Here is a 27,853-nt window from a genome sequence, read left to right on the forward strand (position 1 = left end):
AGACAAACAATATTTTTATAACATTTACTCATGCTTAATTTAGTATAAATCAAATACAGTGTGTAAAAAATCCACTTCTAAAATGGAAAGAATATTTGTGTTCTTGCAAGCTAATAACAAGCTTTAGAAATCCAAAAGCTAAGTTATTTGTATTTTTTTCATTTCTTTGAAATGGAGAAATGTATTTATGTTAAGTAAAGATGGTATAGCCTGTATAAGGTACTTAATAACACATTTGTATTAATTTGATCTGGAATTTGTAGGTATGTAGGTACATCCCACTAACATTAAAATAAAAACAATCTAAACATATATGTTAGGAAATGCCTCTTCATTCCAAGATGCAAATGTACTTTCCTGCACCAAAAGATTTCTGAAGCTAAGCTAATTTCTATCTAGACATAAGTCACTGTTTTCCCCAGCTGTGTCAGGGAAGCAGATAACCTACTTGCATTCTGATTGAGGAACTGCAAATTAAAGCATTTGTCTTTGTTACAGTTATATATGAAGTCATATAGTCATAGATAAAGTTCTATAGTAATTCCACATTAATTTAACTCCACATTATTTAACATCAGCAACGTAATTTTGAAGTTTGAAAATACTTGATCATACTAACCAGAAGCCCTGAAGCACTTGAAATGATTTTTCATAAATTGACTTTCAAGACAGGATTTCTATCTTGGAAGTGTAAGGTAAAAATCTAAAAAGTTAGAGCATGTAATAGTAAGACATTCAGGTCTTACTATTTAACTGAATTTGCTATATTATTTGCATTTACATAGAGCCAGGCACCTACCAGGGTAGAAGTAAAGTTTCTGAAGTCATGCAAAGGCCCAGAGCCTGTCACCAGTTTACCCCTTTATCCCATGTTGGGATGTGAGCACTGGCAGTTGATGTTTATGTAGTGATGCCATGTGTGTGTTTGTGGTGGGGTTTTTTCGTTTGTTTTTAGCTTAATGGTCAATTGAAGGATTTGGGACAGTGTGCAGACCTGTGTACAGCTATAATTTCTCTACTTCTGTTTTCCTTTTTTAGCCTTTCACCTTATACTATGCAGAATATCAAAGTTAGACATCCTTAGCTCTTTGATTGATGAACTAGCAATTGTGTTGGCAGGAGAAGGCAGGGCTTTTATATTTGGTTGGTTGCTGTTTGTTTTGGGTTTTTTTTAAATCTGGTTGTGGTTTTGCTTGCTTTTTTGTTTGTTTGCTTGGGTTTTTGTTGTTTGTGTTAGGGTTTGTTTTTTTTTTTGCAAGAAAACATAAGGGCTTCGCCCTTCTGATGGCTTGTCTACTAGAAATAATACAGGATTTAATCATGTGATTAAATTTATTTGACTCAGAGATTATTCATGTGTTGTAATCTGATGTTTGCAGAAGTCCATACGTAAATCAGAGATGTTAACCAGCCCAGCCTGCTCAAATTGTGTTTATGTAACAAATTGAGATTTTAGTATTATTATTGTTTTGTATGTCAGAATACAAAATATTTTGGATAAAGATTGAAAAAAAAAAAAACCCAATAACCCAGAGCATAAAATCAAATATTTTTGGATTTTGTTTTGTCCCCTTTTTTCTTACTACTTAATCCTAAATGATTAATTTGTGAAATTACTTGCTAGTAAAGATGACTAAATCAAGAATTCAAGGTGTGTCTAGCATAGAGGGGATATGTGTTTAAAAATTAAAACATGAAGGAGAAAATCATAAGTCACCTTTAACCCTTACAATTCCTAGGACACCTGTTCTGAATCCATTAAAACTTAAACAGGAAAAATGTATTTCAAGACAGAAGAGTCTCAGCATAATTTGTGTCTTTTTATCACCACTGTATCTAAGAGAATAACTACTTCCACTATAACGTGTTTTTTCCTAGACACATAAAAACTTAAGTCTCCAAAACAAGCTGTATAAAGGAAACTGATTCTCTTCTGACAGTACTAAAAAAATTCCATCAAATTCTTTGTGTTTTTAATCAGAGCCCATTTTACCATTTTCTTGCATATCTGTCCAGATGATGTTGGGACAACGATGAATCTGTAAAATAATAATCCTAAATCATTAATTAAATCATTAATCCTTAGTCATAAATTCCTTTTGAAGTCTTAGTCCTCCTATGGACAACTGCCTGTACCACCTATAGGAGATTAGCTGTCACTAGAAACTAGAAATCTGGCAATAGCTTTTGCTGCTCCTCTCTTAGCTTTGTTTCTTCTCAGTAAGAGAATTGCTGGCTAGTGGCTTTTCCTTCTCTTTTGGATATGGCTCCATGGAATATCTGTTTGAGGATCAGCTTAGTTTTTGTGAGGATGCTGGACTTAACCTTTGAGTTAAAAAAAAAAAAGCATTAAAAAAAAACCCCAGGTCAACAAAATTGCTGTATACATAAATAAAAAGTTATTATAAGCAGACTGTAAGGTAGTCACAGAGTGAAAAAAAAATAAATTGCAAACACAAACAAATCCTAATTAAAAAAAAAAACCCCAAAAATATTTAAGAAAGCTTTTTTTTTTCCTTAAGTTGAACAACTGTCTCCTAGAATTTATATCCTTAAAATTCAAAATGCTTGAGGCCAAAAGGCAACAAAAGTGACATGGTTTAACCTATATGCATGTCATGTGTAGTACTTTTGGGATGATGATTGATTGCTGCTAGAATGGGATGCAATATTAAACCCATGTGCCAAAGGCTACAATTCATGCTTAAGTAAGTGATTAGAAATCTTTCTTGAACTCAGAGAGGTTTTAAGCCATAAAACTAACTAATACCAGAATTTCTAACAACATGTCCAACAGTACACAGAACTTGCAAACCAAAATAGAAGTTATGTTTTTGGGCTTCAGAAACCTGAGTTAGATGAGAGCACAAGAGAACCCTACCCCTGTCTGTAGGTACGTGGATCAAGTTGTATCTTTGCCCATAATGCTCAGTCTGAATTTAGTACTTTTGAATGTATTTTGAAATGGTTATATTTACTAGCTACATAGCTGATACACAAAGTGCTTTCATTTTAGTTAAGCTTGTCCTTTTAATTGTGATCATAAAAAGATAAAGCCTGAAAGAAAGGTCCCAAATGATTTCAGCAGTTTAAAAAACAATAATGATAGCCATTCTAAATGTCTTTTCATTATATTTCAGTTACTTTACCTTACAGGTTAGCTTTTAAAATAGACACATAGCACCTAGGTTCAACAAATTAAATTATACTTACTGATCTTTTACTGAGAGCTTGCAAAAAAATACCAATTCTGCATAAGTTACTGTCATAGTGCAGCACTGATGTCTACAGATGTAAAGTGTGCATTTTGGTAAAAGCTAGAAAACAGAAAAAAACCTAAAATATACCTGCATTTTCTAACCAAAAGGAAGATAAAATATCAGTCTGGTTACGTTCCATACCTTTTCCTGCCACCATCTACAGAACAGACATCAGGGCCAATGTCACATTGTTTTCAATTATCACACTTTCCATCTTACTAGCAAATTAATTTTGAGGACTAATCATCTTCTGCCACAAAATATTTAAACACAATCTCTTTTATTGGGAAGACATTAAAAGCTGATGAGTCGAAGAGTTTCAGGCCAAAACTTTTCCTTAATGCACTGTCCTGTCTGTGTCCAAATGTTATTGTTCATTCTGCTTGCTCTGCACTTTTTTCAAGCCTGTGGCAGGGTTAGAAATGCAAAGGTCAATTAAGGATAAGTGTGAATTTGATTATTCTTCATTTATAGTTAAGGATATTTTCAGTATTTTGGTTTTCATTATGTTCATTATGTATTGTTTCCCTTTCATCACTATAAGTGGAGAGTTATACTTAATGGCCTTTTTATTTTTGCTTAGCTGCCAGGTGTTTCATTTTCATTTAATTTTTAAAGTCAACACTAATCTAGGATGGCATATTGTGATTTTTTGTTCTTTTTTTTCAGCACCTTATCTTTCTGCTAATTGGGTAAACTAAATTATTTAGTATTTGTGGAAAAGGGTGTAGATGTTTTATGGGCAATTTATTTTAAGATTATATTTCTAACTAGTGTGTGTTTTAAGCTTTAGGATTAGAGTAAAAAGTAATATGCATGTTTAAACATTTGATTCTGATGTAACTACTGAAATGCAAATGAATACAATGATACTTCTTAGTTCATGCCACTCTCCTAAAAAGAATAAAAAACAACAATCAAGCCTCCCTTAAAAAAAAAAAAAACAATCTCATTCTCCCTAGCAGCTGTCTTCCACTGCATTACCCATTTGCAAAACAGGTAGAATTTAGCATCCCAGAAAAGTTATAAAGCCAAATGAGTTGCAGTTTAAGCAGTTTGGGAAACCTAGCGGGTTTTGGTTTCCCAAACAGTCATGCAAATAGTTGGCTTGAATTGTCTGTTATCAACTGCATCTAGAGTAATATTTCATCTAGTGTCTAATAGTGGCTTAAGATTGAGGAGAGTGGTGGTATTATTAAGGAGGTGGTGCGATTTTAAAAATAGCTTTTTCTTCTATTATAGATTTCTAAAATTGCTAAACAAAATAAGGTTTTTAAAGTTCTGTTCCCCAGGAGTAATATGTGATAAAGAATAAAGTTCTGTCTACCGATTCTCATGTGACAGTAAAAACTACAGTATTTTGCATTGAAAGTGGAGGGACACTTAAAGTCAGTCAACACACAACTATCTCGCATTTTAAACAAAACTAAGCATAACTTGGATAAGATGGCTTTTACCACAGAGCTAGAATTCCGTTTAAGCTGGTGCAGGAACATACACGAGCACGCAGAGCTCCTCAGCTCGGCGACTGCAGCCCGGGCGGGCCGGAGCAGCGTGTGACGCTCCTGCGGCCGCGCTGGGATGCCCCGGGGCGGCTTGTGCAGAGAGCACCGAGAGCAGGCTAACTCGGCATTTCCGATCCCTCGCTTAGAGCCGAACGGTGCATCGGTTTAATCGACTCATTGAGATGTAAACGAGCTTCCCTAATCAGACACGCTCAAGTGGGTTCTGCCCATTGCCCGGGGTGAGCTCGCTTGAGCGGGTCACTGATAATAACTTAAGTCCACGCAAGGCTTAAACCAGTTCACGTGTCTGCACTTTGCTGCCGGACCAAGTTTCTGAAAACCTCAGAGAAACGGGGTGGCAATGCCGTTGTGGCGGTGCCCGGTTCTTCACCGTTTTCGGACAGGTGCCCGTGTTCCCCCTTTATTTAGCACCGACGCGAACTCGGTTCGGCGACGCGGAGAGGGACAGCGCCCGGCGGGCGGGCGCTGAGGCGAGGGGCGCTCCCGGCCGGGCCCCGCTACTCTGGGGCGCCGCTCCGGGGACACCGCAGCCCGGCGGGGTCGGGGTGAATTCAGAGCCCGGTACCGCTGTCCCGCCGTCTGGGCCCCGCGAGGCCGGAAAGGTCGGGACCGGCACCTCCCCGCCCGTCTCGCCCAGGTTTCCCAGGGCTGTCATGGTCAGGCGCGGCTGCAGGGGAGGTTCCCCCCCGGGTGAGGGGCTGGGGGCTGTCCCAAATTCCTCACCCCGGCAGAAGCGGAGCGCGGCTCCGCGGCACAGCTCGGCGACCGGAGGGCGGAGCGGCGCCGCACACGCCGATTAAAACTCCCTTTGCTCCCGCCTGCGCCCCTGATCCCGGTGTCCCGATCCGGCTCCGGCGGCTCCGAGCCTTCCCGCGCTGCCGAGCCCGCTCGGGCCGCTCGCAGCGTCCCGCGCTCCCGAGCCCGCGCCGCCGTGCCCGCGCCGCGCGCGCTCCCCCCGGGCGGCGCCGTGCCCGCGCCCTGCGCGATGCAGTGTGGGAATGGCTGTGGCGCTGGGGTTGGCTGAAAGAGGCGGCCAGTCGAGGTTTAATGTCCGCCATGTTGGCCGTGGCGTATTGAGCGGAACCGGAGCGGCGGAGGAGCGGAGCCAGCGCCCAGCCCAGCCGCGCCAGCGGGCGCCGCCGGGCCCCGTGTCGGAGTGCGCCCCGCCCCGCCGGGGGAGCCCCGGTCCCTCCATGAGATCGCTCGGCGGGATCCGGCTCTCAGCTCGGAGCGCGCTTGCTGTCGCCCCCCCCTTCCCAGCCGGAGCCGCCATCGCCGCCTAACATGAGCAAACTGTCGTTCCGGGCCCGGGCGCTGGACGCGTCCAAGCCGCTGCCCGTCTTCCGCTGCGAGGACCTGCCTGACTTGGCCGAATATGCCTCCATTAATCGGGCCGTGCCGCAGATGCCCACGGGCATGGAGAAGGAAGAGGAGTCGGTACGTGAGACCCCCCCCCCCCCCCCACCTCGGCCGGGTCCCACCATCCCCCCCGCACCCGGGCCCCCACCTTCGCCTCTGCGCAAGCACAAAATGGCCGCCATCTTCTCCCCACTCTCCCCGCCCGCCGGGAGGGGGGGACACCCGGAGCGGGAAAGCGCCGAGCCCGGCCGTCCCTCACCGCGCCCTCTCCCGGAGCTCCCTCGCGGCCCCTTCGCCCCCCGCTCCAGCCTCGCGGCCGCCGGCGGCCCCTCCGCGGGGCCCCGAAAGGCACAAAGGGGGTCACGTGACACCGCGGGGCGGCCGCCATTTTGTGTCTCGGTCCTTGGGCCGGGCCTGGTGCGGCAGCCGCGGGGAGCGGACGGGGCCCGGCGGCGGCGCCGTGCGCGCGCGGCCCCGCCGGGGGGCGCTGCCGAGCCGGACGGCGCCGCGGGGGGCGCGCGGCAGCGGGAGCGCGCGCGGGCCCGGCCGCCCTCAGGGGAGCGGGGCCCGGCGGGGCCTGTGCCTTTTCCCGTTCCCTTGCCGGAGATGGGAAGTGCAAGGATTTCTGTTTGGGTTCATCTAAGAGCCCTGCAAGTGCCGTCGCACAGGCGCGGTGTAAGTAAAGTTGTGATGGCCCCCACGAAAGTCAGTTGTGAAGCACCGCTCAGAGTAAGGAAATCCGTGTTGGAGGCTAAAAGTCTCTCACTTCCTGCTCGGTTTTGCTGTCTCAGTGCAGGATGAAACTTTAAACCATTTTGAACTTCAGGGTCATTTAATCATTCACTGAGCACGTTCCAACATAGGTAAAACAATCAGTAGCTGTTTTTGCTGAAGGTAAAACACTTGGTAACTGTTGTTGTTGAAGACTCTGCTCTGAAGTGCGTTATTTGCAGTGTTGTAAATCTTTAATTATTTCCGTAGTATAATCAGTTCTCCCCATCTGTGCATTAGGCACAGCAAATAGGGAAGTACTGTAGAAATACAGTTATGTAAGCAGGTTTTGAAATTCGGTGCTAAGAACAAAGGTGACACTAGCTCAGTTGGTTAGAGCAGCGTGCTAATAGTGCCTGGGTTGTGGGATCCATCCCCACATGGACCATTCACTTAAGAGTTGGACTCGATGATCCTTGTGGGTCCCTTCCAACTCAGAATATTCAGTAATTCAGTTAGAGTTTCACAGTCCTGAATTTTTCTAGTTGTCAGACTTCATTGTCCTTTGAAGGTGACAGGCTGTAAAGTTTCTAGTTCTAGATGTAGCAAATCTGGAGTTACATTTGTTTTAAGAGAGGTATCATCTTTTAAATGGAGTTACCTCTTTGTGGCACTATTGCTCTTAGGTAATGGACTCAGTGAATTTTTATGAAATGTCTTTGGGCAGAAAGGTTTCTAGAGAGTAATGCACTTTGCATGTTGTTGTCCATAGAGTGACTGCTTTCTGAGGCTTTTTTAAACATAACTCCTTACCATTTTAACATAATTTGGTATTTCCAACTCTTCTGCAAGTCATAAGTTGCTTTACACATCTGATAACATATATATTGTGAAGTGTGGTGGGATTTTTTTTCTTTATTTTTCTAACTAATAGGTTGGTTTTTATCGGGTTGTTTTGGTGGTGTTTATTTTTGTGAAGATGCTTACAACTTTAGCATGGTATTGGTTGAGGAGTATTTAAGTGGTAGGTAGCAGTGCTTAGGATGCTTGTGTTTCTTTTGGGCACAGTAGGTATATTCTAAATTGATAACTGTAGATTCTGAATATGAGAGAAACACCTTTAATTTCCTCTTGTACCAGAATATTAAATTTTGTTGTTTGTTATGACACTTGTCGAGTTTATCTCTCAGTTCAAGGGAGTGAGACTGCATGCATTTATTTGTAGAAATGCCAGGTTGCTGTCTTTCTCTTTTACTGTTTGCCTGAGAATTCTTTTGCAAGTTCTCAGGCTAGGAAAATTACGTGGGCTCTGTGCATAGTCTCCCTTAACCCAGACATATATGTCCTACCTAAGTAGTCGTGGGCAAGGAAAAAAGTTTAGACGTTAATTATAAGACCTGCTTTTTTTGTTAATGTGATGCTTTTGTTTCCTAAATTTTGCTTTGAGGTTAGCCCTAGGAGTAAGTAAATGCTTCCCACAGCTGAAGTTTGCTCCTGCATTTGTTTTGAATATGTGTGTACACACATAAACACGCACCCCCAATAGAAATTGCCATCAGTAAGCACAGGTGTCCTTCTGAATATTTTTTTTACCTTTTCACATAAAATAGTTGCTATTAAACTCTTGTTCCTTATTGTTTCTGCCAACTTGCTAAATTTCCTTCTTTCCCTCTTGTTGCCCTAAAAAGCTTTCTCTTCAGTTTATATTAGCTTTGGCAACAGAGAGTCCAGTTCTATGACTTAACTTGTGGCAGACTTCATAGGTTTAATACCCTACTGTGTTCTGTTTCCCAAACTTCAGGCCATGCAGGATTTTGGTAAGTTGGTAGTTTGTGTTAGGTAGCTGAAGATTTGTATTGGAGGATTTTTTCCCTAATGCTTACAAAAATGATAGATGTTTTATTATAAACAGATGGCAAAAGTGTCCATAAGATTTTGGAGGAGAGGGTGTCGTCAACTAGTGTGAGTTAGCATTTATAACTTTTTATAAATAGAATTCTAACATTGGTTTGAGCTTTGCATAAATGTAATTTTAAATTAACAGATATTTGGAGCTAAGAGTTCTCCTCTTGACTAAATAACTTTCCCTAGGGAAAAATGCAATCAAAGAGATTTAATATTCAGGCAGCGAGTCACAAGATATTTAAATGACTAATTACTGTTTTGATGCACAAAAAGGAATCTTATTTTGCTTCCCTTTCATCTTATCTTTCTCCCATCATGTTCCTACAAAGAAGTAAATAGCAAAAATAATGCATCTTCCTTATTACAACTGGAAACTTCAGTTTAGAAGTGATATTCTCTAAGAGTCTTCTGAAGGAAAAACAACCTTGCCGAGTTTATGGGAGTTGTGAAATATGCAGTTGATCCAAGGATATAGTAACCCTTTTAAAGGAAGTGACAGCTAAAGGCCTTAAGTGGTGTTAATTCTGTTACAAGTAGACTGCTTTGCTTGGCCATGGCTTCAGTCAGGAATTTTGTTAGGAGGTAAAGGACCAGTAAAAAACCTCTTGGACATTCAGGCAGTGGTACTGGAGGTTACCAGCTCATCCTGTCTTCTGGCAGCTGGTTTTTAGCTGCCGAGTTTCTGAGGTAAACACATTGTGGCTGTTGCAAAGTTAGTTGCTGCATCTAAAAACTAAAAAGTATCATATACATCTGGGAAAAAACCCTTCAAAATGTAATGAATCTTCTTATGTAACACTAAACATCTCCTATATTATTTCCAAATGCTGGTTTTGAGCAAAAGAGATCCTCAGCTCTGTAATTTTGAGAATCAGACAACAGATCACTGTTAATAATGCAGTAAAGCAGATTTGGCTGTCAAGTCCATTGATAACTGTGAATAAAGAAGTAGGTGGAGTAGATTTGTTTATAATTTAAAAATGACTTAGAAAGTTGTTGCTTTTTGTATCCTGTGGTTTATGAGTAGGATGTTGTTTTTTTTTTTTGTTTTTTTTTACTAGAAATTCAGATTCTAGACTGAAAGGAGACAGCTGGGAAAGCAGAACAGAGGTAACTTTAGTTATGCAAAATAAGTGAAAAATATGATGGGCTGAAAGTGTTTGAACATGGTCAGTGACATTTCAGAAAGAAAGTGTGCAGAGCTCTACAGGCAATCTAGATTTTATGGCCTTCAACCAAACCCAGGGAAACTACACTTCTTTTCTTTACTTTTTTTGAAAGGAAAGTAGAAAGAATGCATTCTACATCCCTAGCTTCTAAATTCTCTTAAAAAATAGAAATCTGGGGGATGGGATGTTGAGACTTCGTGGATAATTAAAAAATATATCCTTATGGAAAATGACTATGAATGTAGTTGGGGTTTTGATTTGTTCAAGGAAGTTTTAAAAAGGAGCAAGGCCATGTGTTTGAAGGACATCATGTCAGCATTATAAGGCATTGTAAAATGTTGGGAAGCTAAAATTCTTAGCTGAAGCAGTGCCCTAGCAAAGATTAGCATGAGCAGAGATACTTTTAATTAAGTCCCTTAGATCTGAGAAATTAATTACCTAATAGAAAAATTTGTCTGTGTTGGTAACATTTCCAGAGTTAATAACAGCCCTAGGGTTGTGGGAATTTCATGGGTTTATGGAGGGGGGGGTTGTTTCCCTTTTTCTTTGAGTGCGTTTGTTATCCTCATGTAAATTCTGATAGTACTATGGTCTGCTAAGGTTTTGGATATTAGTTTTGATTTTTGTCTTCTGTGTGTTCAAGTTTGTATAGGTTAAATGCACTTTCAAGTTTTTTAAATGCCAGTGTTTCTGGCATTTGGTGTTGGGGCAGGAGAGAGAGAGAGAGCTGGTGCTTTATTGAATTATTCCTATCTCCCTCTTCTGACTGGGATCCTGGTCTGGTGATGAGTCCTTGTCCCCACCTTAGCTCTGGAGTAGCTACTTGCTTGTCCTACTAGATTTCTGACAGTGTTGCAGTACGTGGAGTTGTTCTCTTGTGGATCACACTTTAAATTTAAAGCTTGAGTTCTAATTTTAGTTAGTGTTGCTACTTAGAGATGGAAGAATTAAGCACCCAGAGTCCAAAATTACAATCTGTACAGCTGTTGATTCAGTTCTTACTGTTTTCCTTTGTATATGTGTCATGGTATAACTGACAGCTTGCACAGCGGGTGGAATTCAGTCTGTATGTGTAATTATCATTTCTGGATACTGTCATACTCTGTTACCTGGTGTTTCAGCAAACTGTTGAAATAGTTTAAGCTGTGCTTTTGATATCTTTAAAACCACAGTCATATTATCTTTCCTGCCCTGGTTTTGGGGATGTTTAAGAAAAGCTTATTTGTTAAAATTTCATTGTTGGATGTAATTTTTCCCCTTCTTCCCCCTTCAGCATGACCTGTCAGTATTTGCTAAATGCTATAGAAGACCCAGTGAAGATACGCTAATGTTCATTCAAATGCTTCAGAACACTTCAAACATAGTCTCTAATAGGATGTGTCTTAATTTAACAAAGCACTACATGGTAAATTTTAATTTACCCAGTTTGGATAGGCTCAAGGATCACGTCCTTTCCATGGAACTGTCTTGGGCACTGCTAGCACAGGTCTCTGCCAAGCCATATCTGCATATAAAAATGTCTTTCTCCTCCCAAATCCATACTGCAGGCATTGGGAGGCTACCACATCCAGGCTCCCTTGCTGCTGAAGCAGCTGTTTGTAGCTTACCGAGGGGAAAAGTTGGTAAAGAGTGTACAAAAAGGTACCCATATGTTACCATCTAAGCCCTAATGAATTCAAAATATGTGAAGTAAGCATGTGGCTGAGGTGTAGTGAGTCAGTGTATGAACAGTGTTAACTTATATATGGAGATTTCACTATAGGTTCACCAGTCTTTTTTGTTTATTACAATCTTGCCAGCCTAAGAAACTGCATTCTGTGGGTGCATGCATAGAAGTGTGTCTTTCTAATTGTGTGTGTGGTGCCTTAAGTGTTCTTAAAATAACCACAGCCTTACTGACAAAGGATTCATGGATATTGAGTATTTTAGAATAAAATAATAGTTGGGGTCATCAGAATTAGGCGATTGTAAAATCATAGCAGGTACTGTAACTGAATAATTTGTTTCCAGTCTGGGCTTGTTTTTTGTTTTTTTTTTTTCCTTTGATGCAGTGTTAGGAAACTCTATAGATACTTTGCTTGCTAACAGAAGAAAATCTGTGCCTGCCTCTCCAGCTGTAGAAGTCCTGAAATCTTGAGCGTAACAATTGAATTCCTTTAGTGGTCTCTTTTTAGAAAAGGACAACTGAAACATTAAAGGATTTTGAAGTAAATGGGGGGAGTAGAGATGCCTCTTTTTGCATAGTCTTGGATTCATGAGTCCCATAAACTGGAAGAGTATTGTTTTATGTTTACATTGTGTTCCCCTTTGGACATCTTTGCTGCTCACTCATAGCAGTGGCATTAATTTTTTATGCTAGTCTAACCTTTTTTTAGTGCATAATTATAAATACACTGAACTTGTAGATTAGGTTTCCAAGAACTGATATGTTTGATAGGAGGGGAACACAGAAACAAGGGCTTTTTGCAGTTTTGTCTAAAGTAAGTCTACAGACACCTGTTTGTAGCTGGAAGAGATTTTTCTGTGAGCTCATGCCATGACCTTGACTCTACCAATTATTTTGGTACTTAGCTTAGTAATTTTCTTCAGATATACCTGTGTGAAAAAGGTTTGAAATGCTTAGAGAATTTTGAGAGAAAAAATGTGGCAGCTCATGACTGGTGGGACCGAATTTCAAGTGTAAGAGTAATAGTGATGATTTTCAGTGTATTCCATTTTCAGTTACACCACACCAAAGTTTTCTGTTGTTTGATGTTGTTTAATTTATATTTATGCTATTCTGAGCATTCATGCAAGTTAGGAAAACTGGCAGATCGTGAGGAGTATCTTCTATAGTGAGCAATTCATGCACTGCCTTCAGCTACCTGAAGAATGTTGTTAATCCTGTGATGTGAAACCCACCTGTAGCAGCAGTGTTCCCTTTAAAGTCAGAGGGATGGTGGTGGCATAGACTTCTATTACAGGTTGGTGCAATTCATGTGAGTCTGGAATGAGATTGAGTAAATTTTGCTTCTGGTTTCTCACTGGCCTTCATCCATTAAGATGACATATAGATTATACCTTTGGGATTTGACAGCTTCCTGGAAGCTGACAGTTCTGTGTAAAAGTTGAGGAATACATGTCCTATTGTTCTACCATAGGATAGTCAGGCACTAACTTGAAGTTGTGAGCAAGGGTCTGCCGTGGAAGTGCTTGATAAGACAATGTTCTGTATATGCTGTCAGTTCAGCATGTGATAACAGTAAAGGTGTTTATGTTCTGCGCTGAAGTAATGCTGGAAATACTTAAGCTCTCAGAAAACAGTAAGAGTTGGTTATGCCTGTCAGAGGATTCTCCAGGAGTTCCAGGTTCTCTTTTGAAATTAAGGATATGACTTATCCTTAGATAAGTCAGACATCGGTTTGATTATTGTCTATAATACTAATATTGAAAGATATTTGTCCTTTTGAAAGCAGGATAATTAAGATGTTTTTAATAAAAAGCATGAAGCTGTGTCAAGTAATGTTTAGGGTGATATAAGCAAAAGCTGCTTCATTCAGAGCACAGGGACTGGAACAGGTTCTCCTTGGAAGTTCCAAACCTGACAGTTCAAGAAGCATCTGGACAGTGTTCTCAGGCACATGGTGTAACTCTTGGCCAAAGAATTCCAGGCAAAGCCAGGAGTAGGACTTGATGATCCCTGTGGGTCTCTTCCAACTCTGGGTATTCTGTGACTCTAACCTATGAGTTACATATGTATACAAAAGCAGTATGGTTCCTCTTAAGAAAGCTGTTCCAGAAAAGCTGTTTGTAGACTGCTCTTACTGAATTTGTTTGATATGTGCATTCTCAGCTTATTTTTACCCTGTTGTGGACATCCCAATAATTGAACCTAGAGAAGCCATGTAACAGCAGTGGCTTTCTGCACAGCAGAGTTAACTACAGTGAGACCAATTGTCCATGTTCATACTTGAGGTTAAAAAGTTTAGGTATACCTAGTACTCTCTTATTTGCAATGAGCGTGTTTTACAGTTGGAAGAGTTTAAAAATGTGTCTCAAATGGTTTGTATTAAGCCAGGGGAAGGAGAATGCCCAGAAAAGTAACTTTGTTAGCAGCGCTCATGAGAGCGCAAGAAGTAACACAGCTGGCAGGGTTTTGGAGGAGAGGAGTTTGTCAGGGTCAGCTGACTTGAAAGGCTTTACCTTCTGAGAATTTTCACAGCTGGCCTTAAAGAGTAGTCCCAAAATGTTACCTTCCTGACTCTTTCTCAGCTTGGATCCATTATATAAAGTATTTCAGTTAACAATTGGGTATTAATTGTATGCAGAATATGATCAATGGTAGGGACAATAGTTCAGTAACTTTAATGTTTGAGAAGCATGGTGGTGTGTGCTTAGTTTTCTTTTCATTTTAATAGCTAACATTCTGTATTTATTCCAGTAAAATTTTAGTTATTCATAGGAACCTGCCTCGTATTAATTTGTTTCAGTTAGGAAGAATATGCAATATAGCAAGCCCTTGAATCTGCTATTCTTTTTACTTAGTAGACCACTTTGCTTGTTGCCATCACAATAATTGTGCCCTGATTATATGATTATAGTCCTCAGAAATATATATGCGATTATTTACCAATTTCTTATGGGTATTTAGTCTGAGTTTTGAGTACCTCTAAGTCAGTGCATTATTTTTTCAAGTTTTTGTTTTATCGGACCAAGTATCTGTTTATGTGTGGGCATCTGCTCTGCTAGAACAGAATATTGTAATTGGCAGATGATAGGTGTATATAATAAGTTACTTTTCTTTTTCTACTACTTTTCTACATTGTACTTGTAAGAGGAAACACTAGCTTTAGTATCAAGGAACGCATCAAATGACTGATGTACCGGGCAGAAGATGCTGGCTGCTGCTTTTGTGTCTGTAGATGTGCTCTTCCTTTTTAGTGAGTATGTTCTGCTCTCCCATCCACTTGTGTGTGTGTATTTCTGTGTATTCTGCTTTGTGTGCTTTCAAGGACTAACCCTGTTCTAAGTAAACAGATATGTGAAGGTGAATTGCATCAATTGAGGCTGGAATAAAAGTTTGAAAACTTTCTGCTCTGTCATTTTCTTCAAGCACAGTTTGAGTGAGAGAGGAAATGATCCTCTTAAGGTTTAAGTACCATACTTAAAAGATTGGCTTCCTTTATATTTAATCAGGAATTAAGACATTTTTATGCTTTTTTGAATTGGAAGCTTTCAAGAGGGTATATTTGGAGAGGATTGCTTTCCAACATCCGTTTGAGTTTGTACTTTATATCAATTTCAAAACTTCAAGGTTCCTTCCAAGTTGTAAACCGAAATCACAGATCTTGTAGCCTGCTTGGAAGGCTTATGAAGCTTACATTTGAGGGGAGGGATTGGTAATAAAGGCTGCCCTGTGCACACATCTAGTGCTACTGTTTGTTTTCTGTTACCATTTTAAGAGCTGTAGTCTTAAGGTTTTTTTTTTTTTGGTCTGATGTTCAATTCAGAACTTGGCTACTAGGAAGGTGTTCAATTGCAAAGATGAATTCTGCACAGGCTTCTTTTTTCAGATTTTCCTTCTCAGAATATAAGGATTTTGTCAGATGTGTTGTGCAAGTGTAATTATTGTGAATTAAAGATGGTTAGGAAGAGGAAGAAAGGGGGCCTGTTGCTTTTCCAAACTATTGATCTGTAATTAGTCTCACTGAAAATGCCTTTCTTAGTGGAAGAACTTTACATGACTTGATGTTTTCCTTTTTCTTTTCTCTTTGTGCCATTATCGTTCCCCGTGTTACTCTGTCTACATAGTATGTAACATCTTCCAGGCATTTCCCAGGATTTAATTATTTGAAATGCATAATTTTCTTGTATTTCTAAATTCTCTTGTTTTCTTCTCCTTCTTAAGTTTCTTTAAACACTGATGGTAAAATTGGATTTCTGATTTCCCCCATGCCCTCATTTTTGCTTAAGAAATGAAGCTTTTCACTGTGGGGTGAGGTTAATCCCCCGGCCCCAACCCTGTATTAGTATTTCAGCAGGACATATCCTGTGTGCCTTTTTGGTACTTGATTTTTCTCAGTACTTAAATACAAGAAAGAATTCTGAAAAGAGTGGCAGAAAATAGGAACTGGCTTCAGAAGAAGATTTTGCAATATTGTAATGTGACTTACTGTACTTGTAATTCAGTAACCACAATCTGATATATCTTGTTAAAAAGCTGAATTCAAGACAACAGGGTGGTTTTACTGGAAAGTTAATGAGTAAGGCTACAGGTGAGAGCCAATGAATCTGAGTCCTGCAGAATGTGCTGTATTATGTGCAGAATCCTTTAAGCAGGTTAGTTATACAGAAGTGCTGGATCTTTCAGGTACTTACAGGTGCACTTATGTACTCTTTCCTGGTTCTTCAGGATTATTTTTCATGCCAAAGATGATGACCTTGCTTGCCCTTCTCTTGCTGTTTATCTTGTTCCATTAGAAGGAAGTTATTAATAATACCAGTGTACTTGCTTTTTTTTCTGATGAAGATGCTGTGGTCTTGAAGTAGGCTAAGTACAAAATGAGGCAGTTCAAGTATTAGGATTAAAGGTAGTTTAATACTATCCCTCTTGGGGAACTGATGTTTTTCACCGTACTTCAAGTCAATAGGGAAAAATTTATGCTCTTGTTGAATGCATGAGGTAAAGGAACTTGAGCTACTAAAACTGGAGTACAACAGCTTCCCTTTTCTTGTCAAGAATGTGAGGTTTGTTCTGTGAGAGGGAAGTATGTGTGGGAAATCAGTGAAACATGCATGTTTACAAAGCACCTCTGTCTAATCAATCTTTACCAGAGCTGTAGGATAAGGTTGATTAAGAGAAATTTCTGTTGCATGTTTGTGCTCTCAGCCTTCCTCTGAAGGAGAATTATTTCCTTTGAGGTGTCTTGTTTTGCAAAGAAGTTAAGAATATTGGAAAAAAAAATGGCACATCTTGGACTAGAACAGAAAATACAAGGTTTATTGCAGTTAATGCTTAAACTCTTATATCTGGCCTGGTTTCTCACAGCATCTATACTTCATTGCAAAAGGACCTTGTGCTGGTAGTTGTGAAATGTTTTTTTTTTTTAGGGCTTTAGCTGTCTTTAAGTGATAGGGGTATGGGCTGCAGAATGTCTTGGAAATAAAGACAAAACCTTGCTGGGGAAGCTGATGAGGAAAGAGAAGCTCCGAATTGGTCCTAATAAGTTGCTGTTACTGAGGAAAGTAAAGCATCTACTAGCTTTAGCTTTGAAGAATTGCTGTCGTGGGTAGGTTGTGGAACAAGTCTCATCAGAAGGTAACAGTTTTGGTATTGTGTGGCAGGATAGTATGAAATTCTGAAGCCATCCTGAAGCAATAAGAAAAATATTCATAGATAGTCTCATTGATGACTTGGTTTCACAAGTTTGTTTTTTGATAGGCTCTCATTTACCAAGCTATTCATTATTCATTCATCAGGTAGAAAAGGTCCCTGTGTGATTTAGTAACCTGATTATTTTTAAATGTGGTATCCAGAAGTTTACTTAACTCAGTAATTTTAAAAATTAAAGTAGGGAGGTATCTGACATTTTATTTTGGCTTGTATTAAATTGTGATTTCACTGGTGTAATTTTCTGGAAAATAATAACATGAATGTTTTCCAGTGTTGATTTTTCTCAGGAAAATCATTGTCCTGTCTCTCAGCAAAGTAAGTTTGCCTTCTTGTTTGACCTGTACTCAAGAGGAACACTATGAGAAGCATTTGTTTTAGTTAGTAGAGGGAAGGGGAAGATTCAGCGTTAGTTTGCTGGAGAGAGTGTCTTAACCTCGATTGTTTTGCATTGTGGTCAGGTGTGTACGTAGAGTTCACAACTGTGTTTATACTGGCTGGATGTTTGGTTTGTTTTTGTGGTTTATTCCCACCATTACCAAGGAGAGTGAGTGTGCACGATTTAGGCTGTGGTGTAATTTCCCTTCAGAAGTTCATAGGATTAAATACTGGCTGATAAGTTAACTTTGACTTGTTTCAACACTTTGCTCTTGCATGTTTGTTAAATATGAATTACACATCCACATTACCTAAGGAGGTTAGATGGGATTTATTGCTGAGAGTTTGAAGGAAGTAAGCCCACCACTTCAGAAGATGTCAATGTCTGCAGGTGGAATTGGAACTTGAGGTCCTGACTCAGCTTTTGGCAAGAGTAGCATTTCCAGGGATTGAGAGAACCTCAGCTTACTTTGGCTTGCAGTGACTGTAATGTGGGAAGCGGTATGAAACTGAAGATGCAGTTGATAATTCAAAAGCATAACATTAGGCAGCTCTGAATTTTATTCTTTGGGAATGTATGCAGTGTCAAGTTGGTATTTTTCAAAACACAATGTGCTAATGTAGCTAAAATAGTCCTTACACAGAAGGGATATAATTAATTAATGGCAAGTACAAATACCTCACATGGCACCACGTGGTGAGACAGGTAACATGTCTAGCATAACAATATTTTCTGGAATCCTCTTAACTTTGTTTCTCTGCTGATACCTGAGCTGTATTCTCAGACTCAGTGTTTGAGAAGAGCACAAAGCAGTCTCTAAAGTGTTTGTTGTACTTAATACATTTATATATTTTGTAGATACATCTACATATTGTGTAGACACATCACATCATGGATATTCATACCACTGTAACTTGATTCCCTTGCGGCCAGGACTGGCCCATTGAGCAGCTGCACATGTGGAAAAGCAGGCACCTCTGTTGGGACTGGAACAGTGGGATTTGGCTGACTCCTTTTACATGACATTGGGCAGAGACACTTAACTCTCACTGGGCACACGGCGAGAATAACAATGTCACTTGAAATACACTAAGCTCATACAAGTATTAAGGAAATCCTTTCCTCCCCTCCAGTGTACGACTTTGCTTTGTTGCTGAGTGTTTATACCTTGAAAACAGGTTTGATCATAATTGCAGGTAGGAGGTCATGAATATGAAATGCTAGCCTGTCCTGCATTTTTAAAGGCAGTCTAATTAAACTTAGGGATTACAAAGCAAAATGAATAACTGGTGTCTGACTCATAGGAGTTTATAATTCAAAATGATCAGGAAACCTTTAAGCTGGTATTTTGTCTAAGCTGTTCAGCTTCATACAGGCCTCTGCTCTAGGTAGCATCTTTGCATTGATATGTAGCAAAGTGTCTAAACATGTAGATTTACAAACTGAAGACTGGCATCTATAGCAGGAAATAGATTCAGTGGAAAATCTGTTTTAAGTTACTCAGTATTGCACCTGTCACTGTTAGAGAAGCACTTTCCCACCTTTGTGGTGTCAGACCTGAAACGCTGATCTGTTGGTGTTGCAAATATGGAAGCTCAGTGTGTTTAGTTAAAAAGTATGGGTAGGCTTTACTTGCATTTTCATGAATGTACTTTGACAAAATGTAATTGGCTAGAGCAATTGTAAGTAATTGCTAAGCAAATTTCTTTTTTACTAGATGCCTTATGTAGTAAAACTTAATTATGTCTCTGCTGGTGTTTGTACTTGTTGGGGTCTTATTTCAATTTTCTCAAATGTCTTTATCAGCTCTCTTGATACCTTGCTGTCTTGGTACATTAAAAAGCTCCTTTTACTAAGTTACAATCTGCAGTGCTTTTTTCTTGTAACAAGAATTGTAATTTGTAGAAATATGAGGTAGGAACTTTGATACCATTGGCACTGACAGTTACTCAAAGACAAGGTTACATGTGCTCTGCCATCCTGTGTGTGCTGATGCAGCTCACATTTCTGCTCAGGGCTGTATAGCAATTTATTTCCATTTTGTGATATACAGAGGAGTAAAGTACTTAAGGATATTGTGAAGTCTGCAAAAGGGCTTGTTTAATAGATTAGCTTTTAGTCATGGCTGTGGTGCACTGTATGCTTTTTCTGCAGACTTTTTCTTCCCCATAGTACTGAAGTGGTTAATGTTAAAAAGATTTGATTGTTTATTTTTGAAATCATAAACAAGCTTGATAGTTTAAGACAATGCTCTGGAAGCTTGTTTACTTTGAATTTTTTTAATGCAGCTGTTATATATGAGCTTTTTTATGTGGAATGCACATGTGACTTCCTAAAAGGTGCTTAGATTGTTTAGGTTTTAAGGCAAATTTCTTTTTCCTTATCTGACATGAGGTGCTTGTTTAGGTTTTAAGGCAAATTTCTTTTTCCTTATCTGACATGAGGTGCTGAGCTTCAACTCATGAATGAATGAACTTAGAAAATGCTGATATTTGGTTATCTTATTAATGGGTTTACTGTTTTTCTGTCCCCATATTATTGTATAATATTCAGTAAAAATACCAATTAAATTCTATTACTTCTTAATATGAGTGACTGCTTGAGGTAATGGAACTCTATAGAAGAGGTAGTTAAGCCTGACAAGGGTGTTGTAAATGAAGAAGTCTTAGGGGAGGTACAGCTGGTTTAGTTTTGTGTGCTAGAGATCCTGTGTAAACCATATTCACTCACTGGTTTGTTTTTAATTGCTGTTTTTGGTTGAAAGGGAAGGTAAATGAACAAAATATAAAGATGCAGATGTATTGAGTTTCTTTCAAGCCTCTTTAATATTAAAGTTGAATAGTACATACTGGCCTAAAGGGTTCGTAGAGGAAAGAAATTATTGGACTGCTGAACACAAAGACTAAAATGAGACTCCCAGGTTCTGATACCTTGTGGCTCAGAGAGAATAGCAGTGGAAATAGGGCTGTGGGTTTTGTGCTTTTTTACTCTCCTTGGTAATGATTCTCATGGGCTCTTTTTTGAGATGGTGATAGGCAAAGTAGTACTCTGATAAAATGCACACTTGTCTTGCAAGCGTCCAAAAATGTTTCTGCATTGCATGAAGAGTTTCCTTACTAATGATGCCTGGCATTTAGGCTGCCCCAGTCAACCAGACTGGACATTTGTTTATGTGAAGTCCTTGGGTAGTTGTGAATTTGCTGTTCAGAGGTATGACAGTCAACCTGTAGGTAATCTTGAGTTTTAAAATCTTACTGCAAATTCTGAGGGGAAAATAGTAGCTGTAGGTAGGTAAAATTTTCAAGATCTATTTTTAATACTTCTAAGAAAAAACCCAAATTAACTAGATCCTGTTTTTAGACTTTTTTCTTCAAACTCTTTGATCATATTTAGATCTGGAAAACTGTTGGTTTTTGCAGTTTGTGATGCATGGCCTGTGAGAGGGAATGTTTCTGAGCCCTTGGTAAACTTAATGTTGGCGAGATAGGGATGCTGCTCAGGCTCTTATGGCTTTGTTCATTTGTCTCACCTATCTTGATTGCACTGTGTACTGCTGCCGGGTTGATTGGTGGATCCAGATTGAGAAGTGTCTGAACTGCAAAGGGAGAAGAAGAGGGTTGATTTAACGAGGGTCATTTGAAAACCTGAACTGAAGAACAAAGCCTGTGGAAGCAGTGATAGACATACTGTTTTTCATCGTTTATGTAAAAAACTGAGAGAAATGTAAAAAAATTCACTTGGCTGAGTTGACTCTTTCTAATTCTGCTGGCTCTTGAAATGTAGATTTTTAGCTTAGCCTTTGGTTTCACTCAGTACTATGTATAGTATTCAGTGGTGATTTGAAACTGGAATAGTTGAGGCTCACGTCTGTGTTGGAACGCACAACCCTGTGTGTATCTGCGCGTGGAAGAATAGTGAAACAGAAGAGAAACTTGTTTGTGGCAAAGTTGGGTTACAACGTTGCTTGTTATTCAGATAACACTTAACAATAGTAGCAAGTCTGTAACTAATAAAAATTCTGGAATCCAGGTGTTTGCTTTTGCCATGCAAAATTATCTGAGTTACAAAGTATTGCTAATACACAGAAATGTTTTGGCAAGTAGCAAGGTAGATGCAGTGGTATCTTTTAACTTAGAAACTTGATACAATTATTAGTATTGTATGATGAAATGATCTTGAAGTTCCACTTCAATAGTCCATATGAAGGGAGAATAATTTTGCTATAAAACTTTATTCAGGCTGTTCTAAATGGCTGAAAACTCTGAAAAGGAAAGGTTAAATTAAAAGAGCTGTTCTCATTCAGTTGTACACTGCATCTTGAAAGTTATATTCTTGTGTACTCTATAAAATCTCAGTTCACTTTGTGTTGCAATCTGATTTCAGTGTGGAGGTTATGCCCTGAACATGTATTTACATAATACACGAAAAGCATCTTCATGTGTTCTTTAGAATCATTATTTAAGGGAAAATTACTTTGTTTACTATATAGGACTGAAATAGTTTTCATTCATTGCAGTCTCAAATGAGCATACAGCTGGAACAGCAGCCTGAAGTAAGGAAGGGGCTCTTGGGCAAGTTTGCAGTTAAATCTGGTGTGGCAAAGTTGTGTCAGACAAGCTGAGCTGGTTTAAATGTTTGTAGTGAGAAGAGGCAGTTCCAGTGTTTTCCTAGACTTTGTCCTTGTCTTTGCACTACCTGTGGACTGATTAAGCTCAAGAGGAGAAGATTCACCTAAGAGTAAGTTCCCTTCTCTCTCTGGTCTGTGGGTTACAAGGCTGCTGAGGCTGAGGCGTTCATAAGAGCCAAAGTGGTTACAGAAGAATGGTAATGTCCATGCCCATCCAACACTGAGGAGATGGTTTAGTGCTGTCTGCCAGTTTTGATCTTTTGTAATTCCTAAATGAAATACTTCAAATTGATACCAAGACCTCTGCTTCTGAATGTATGTTGTGCTGTGGCAATTTGGCAGGCAGACAAGTCTTTTAAGGTGGTCTGAATGAGACCTGTGCCTCGAAAGATAGAGGTGCATTGTGTTTATAAACTATACTGCCTAATTAATGTATGTGTTAAATACTGAATTTTCCTGATTCCTAGGGTTCCTAGGTTGTGTATCTTATCCTCTCTGGCATGTTTTGAGCCAGTCTCATTAATTTCTTCATTTCCGCCTGTCTATTTTGCACAGTAATTTAAAATGTGAGACCAACTTCAGTCTTCTGGTAACAGGTTAACAAATCACTTTTCGTTTCTTCTAGTGTTCTCATGAGCTCTAGTAGTAATGTTAGATTTCTGGGTCAAATGTCCTGTGTCTACCAGCATTCACTGAACAGGAATAGCAAGTGAAAATTTCCTCTGATTTATAGGTTATTTGCTGCTGTGAGTCCAGAAATACAGATGCAAGATTTCATCCAATGGAAGGACAGACTCCTTCCATGCTCTTAGAAATGTCTGATTTGAACACGGGAAAAGTGGTGTACTACAATGCTCAGGGTGGTATGGCTGATCTCATTTCTGACCTGTGTTCTGGAGAAAAGTCTAATAATTACCAAGATTTTTTTGATACTTTGTTAGTTACAAACCCATGAATTTTTAGAAGTAAATTAGATCCCACTTTCATTGAGTAATTTCTGTGTAAACCTAGGCAACTCTTTTAAGTTGGCATTTTTAGCAGAGATCTAATTACTACAGTGATTACAGTAGAATCCTTCTTAACTGACTACTCAAGAGACTGACATCAGTTGATAAACAGAAGTCACCTCCATAGTTTTCTTCCATGAAGGGACAGTTCTAGGCTCTGCTGTAACAACAAGAAAACAGTTTTTCTACTGCATAGAATGGTTCAGGCCATTGACAGATCATGACAGAAGTGTGTCAGAAGGGAAGATGTAAAGCTGTGTGGTCTGGGTGAATCTGCAGGCAGCTTCAGTTGATAGGAGAAGGTGTTCACTGTGTGTCCATATTTACTGAGAGTCGTAACAGAAGGAGGGCTGCAATTGCTTGTGGGCCAGATGAGAGATTGAAGGCATCTGCTGTTTTCCTTAGGACCCATCATAGGTAGAGCAAGGAAGGCTGCTTTGCTGACCCACCATTTCTGTCCTGTTTTGATTGCATGGGCTTCTTGTGACCAGATTTAAACTATTGCTAACACTTACAAGACATTCATGTACTTGTTCAAGAGGGTCAGAGCTGCAGTTATGCTTACCAACAAAACCATTGCCTTGCCATTATCAAAGGCCAGATCTGTCAGCTGTTACTCAGGAGCTGGATTCCGGGTCTCAGTCAAGGATCAGTGTAACTCAGAGACTGATCTTGTGCCAGAATACCTATTGAAGACTTCTGTGCATTGCAAAGCAGACTCAAATTGCCCTCATCAGTACAATCTGTCAGGTTTGGAACTTTTCAGCAGCAGTTGTGTAGAAACAAGTGCTCTAATAAACTTGTCAGAATGTCTTTGTTGTTTTGCAAGCAGTTAGGTGTGACTGCATATGCTGTGTGAGGAACTAAAGACAGTGTGTGGTATGTGATAAATGCTTCTGTAATAACCTGTGGAGCTGCTGTTCAGGAGCAACTAAGCATTTTTGCTTAGTCATACTGGAAGCCACTAGAGCCACTTTCTGCCCTGAAGGTAAGAGTAATGCAAAGGAAGTATCTTTGAACAGTTTGCATTGCTCTAAGATGTCTTCTGTGTTGTGGCTGTGCATTCTGTACATTTCTCTTGCAGAATTGTTGGTGCTTGCTTGTCCCTGGGTGGGCTTTCTCTATTATGGTGGTGTTTAACTGCCCCTGAGTCCCACAGAAAGCTATTTCCAGTGCCTGAACTGGTTCTAGGAAGGGAGAAGGAATTATGTGAGTACGGAATAAGGCATGACATTAAAAAAATACAGACCTCTTCGTTTTGCATGTAATTTTCTGATATTACTCTTCATGTTCCTCCTAATCTTGGCTATAAATTGTCTGATTATCAGATCTTAGCTGTCCTGTAACTTATTAACAGGAGGAGAAGGTGAAGAGAATGAGCCAGTTCAGGTGTTTTATTCCTTTCTGTCTTCTCTGTGGACAGATTTATTGGATTGAATCTGCAGACAAATTTTCTCTAGCTTAACTTGACCATCACACTTCCAAGAAGCTGTCTTCCCTGATCCTGCAGGTAACTGAGATCCTTATATGGATCCTGTAGGTGAGTGAACAAGCAAAGGTGGAGTTTGGAGAGTGACTTGTGTGCAGTAGGTCATAGAAATGCTTCAGCAGTCCCTCCTCTGTTTTGGAGTGAGTTAGCCTGTGAGTTAGCCTGTTAGGTGTTGGTCTGCAGCAGGGTCTCTGAGCAATTTTGCTGTGTTTTCCTCCACTGCTCTTCTTCCAGTAAGTATTACTGATGTGAGAATCTTCATCACCTCCATCGATTTAGCATAAGGCAAAAATCTTTACCTTATAAGCCTGGAATCAGGTTGCTCAAGAAACCTCTTGGTGACATGATGAACAATTTCTGATTTTTTTGGTTCTTAATGTTTTCTTACTTGATTTGAGTAATGTGTTTGTGTTTGAAATGACCTGCAATTTTGTTGGATTTTTGGTGTGTGTTTAGAGTTGTTTTTTTTTTGGACCATAAGCTGCTAGGAAGTAAAATGTGTATTAAAAAAGATGGGTCTAGGTAGGGGTTTGTATGGCCTTGATTGTGTGTCAGCTGTAATTGTTTCCGTGTAACTGTTGTGAACTTAATGCATCTTGACAACTTTCTATGGAAACTGGTATCCCTTTCGGTTCTTACACCTTAAACATTACAAGTGCTGTGAAGTGGTAGCCTTGGGAAAGCACTTCTGTCAGGGATGGATGTGAGAGGATTTTTCCCAGTCATTAGGATGTAAATCTGCAGTTCTGCAAAGACCAGTAGATGGGCAGTGGTTTGTCTTAGTTCCCAGTAATGACACAATCAGTTGTAGTATGTTTTTGTATAGGTTTTGTTTCAGGGGCCAAGATGTTATTCTGATCTGCACAGGCTTGAACTCAGTCCTGTGTGCCTTTTAGAAGTAACAGTACTTTTAAAAACTTTTTGCTTCTCCACCCCACCTTCTGCTTCCCCCAGGAAAGACATCACTCCCTTGCTTAGGGTAAGGCTTGGAGTATTGGGAGACGTTCTGTTCTGCACACTGGACTTGAGAGCTGCCTCTTTCGGTAATTTGCATAAGCAAATGTGCCTTAAGTTATTATTTATAAGAAGTCTGAATTAAGTGGAGAAATTGAGGAAACAAATAAATTATAAAAAAGTGGATTTTGCCTTTATTTCTTGAGAAGAAGCACTCATTGCTACTGCATTAATATTTTTTCAGTTGTCTTTTTAAAAGGATAACATACATTCTATGCCTTTGGTTTGTTCAACTGTTATGACGGGTTGTGTCACTTAGTCTTTTAATGCCTTATACTGTGGTTATCTTGGAATATGGTCTCCAGAGTGTACTGCAGAGTAGATATTTTGTCAAAGAAATCTCTGTGTTCTCTGTAACTGCCAGTTTTCCTTTAGAAACTGCAACTATCTTAAAATCCCACAGTCATGTTGCCAAAAATTTGAGAAGCATTACCAAAATGTGAAGGAAGGCAAATACTGCTTGCTGTTAGTTGCTGTGCTTCTGCTTGTTTCCGCTTGCAGGCAGGAGTGCCTGCTGGTAGTCAGGTTGAGCCACAATCCTTTCTTTTGTGGTCTAATTATTGTAATTCACATTTTTGAATGTACTGTGCTAGAAATATATCAAACATGCAAATACTGAACTGATGACAAAGAATTAACCCTATATCCTTGCATTATCATTTGGGAGATCCTACTGCCCCAAAAGCAGCACTTACCACAAGTTCTGGGTCCTTCAGTCTGTAATGAGTGCTGCTCTGCTGTGGTTTGATTTCCCTCATGCCTTTGTTGCTGTCAGCTTGCTTAGGTTGTCCTTTCACTCTTTGATATTTTGGAGCATGTATGGTGATACTAGTGTGCAGTAAGAGTGGATACAGGGGATAAACTCGCTATCCTAAAGTTCCTAAGATAGGAAGGAAGACCATAGAATGACAATTAGTGCCAATGCATAATTTTGTGTATGAAATTGCATCATACTTTGTTACATTCTACATAGTCAGAAAAAGAATTGCTATTTTGGTGGGCTGTTCCTGTAGACTCTCTTAATTAGAGGAAAACTAAGGGAGGAAGGTGTTTAAATAACCAAGCTTTTGGTTATTTAAACAACTAACAGTGTCATCTGGTGTGTATTGGTGTTTTAACTATCAAAATAATATTCTGGACAGGAATATAGTGTGGAGAATAAGGTGCAGTTCATAGAATAATGGAATATCCAGAATTGGAAGGGACCCACAAGGATCATCCAGTTCCTGACCCTACACAGTCACACTGTGTGGCCATGAGTGTTGTCCAAACACTTCTCAGTCAGGCTGGTTCTGTGACCACTTCCCTGGGGAGCCTCTTCTGGCTGAAGACCCCTTTTCTAATATCCAAGCTAAACCTCTCTTGACACAGCTTCTGGCTGTTCCTGAGGTCCTGTCACTTGTCACCAGAGAAAAGAGGTCAGTGGCTGCCCCTTGGTTCATGTTTCTGGCTGAGTGTTATAATGAGTGATGAAGCTGCTCTGTTCCTAAGATACCCTCTGTCTCTGGGCTGAGTGCTTCCACTGCATCCCTTTTTTTTGGGATTATCAGATCCCATGGTGAGCCAGTATAGGATGCTAACCTGATGGAAAACTAACTTGGATGCTGGGAAAAGTGAGCAGATTTTTAGGATTTTCTTTTATGGACTCTTTAACTTATAATGCAAATTTGGCTGACCATTAGTAAAAAGTAAAAGGAATGAAGTTTGGAGAACAGTACCATTGTCCTGAAATTACTGGATCAAGTTAGCATTACAGCACTCCTAAAATTGTAATTACAGTGGCATTCTGTGTCAACATAGAATGGTTGTTGGTTCTAGCCAGACAACCTTTCTATCCAGAAAGGTTGTCTGGATAGAAGCACAGCTAATAGGTTGAAAATAGTTAAATGTAAAAATGAAAACCAGTTTCAGGGAGAATAAACTACTTTGAATAAGTACATGTTGTGAAATGGTATGTGTAAAAGATCCAAGGGAAGCAAGCTGGGATAGAAAGGGAAGAAATTTCAAAGCAGCCTGCTGTGGTGTTAAGCAGTTCACG

The 27,853-nt window shown here is 39.8% G+C and overlaps 1 protein-coding gene across 9 annotated transcripts in view; it reads left to right on the top strand.

Annotated features, from left to right (window-relative positions):
* Positions 1-27,853, top strand: part of EPC1 (enhancer of polycomb homolog 1) — a 64,339-nt gene that overhangs the window by 8,091 nt on the left and 28,395 nt on the right. For 7 of the 9 annotated variants that reach the window (XR_012054451.1, XR_012054450.1, XM_030264372.4 and 4 more), the window contains exon 1: positions 6,071-6,223. The exons of the other annotated variants lie outside the window; for them this stretch is intronic. Coding sequence is in view for 5 of the 7 variants with exons in the window: in XM_030264372.4 (XP_030120232.3) it covers positions 6,071-6,223 (153 nt within the window). In the remaining 2 variants the exon portion in view is untranslated. Of the gene's footprint in view, positions 1-6,070; positions 6,224-27,853 lie in introns of those variants that run through there. 9 annotated transcript variants of the gene reach the window in all.

This window comes from Taeniopygia guttata, chromosome 2, assembly GCF_048771995.1.
Source record: "Taeniopygia guttata chromosome 2, bTaeGut7.mat, whole genome shotgun sequence".
In the NCBI taxonomy this organism is placed as follows: Eukaryota; Metazoa; Chordata; class Aves; order Passeriformes; family Estrildidae; genus Taeniopygia; species Taeniopygia guttata.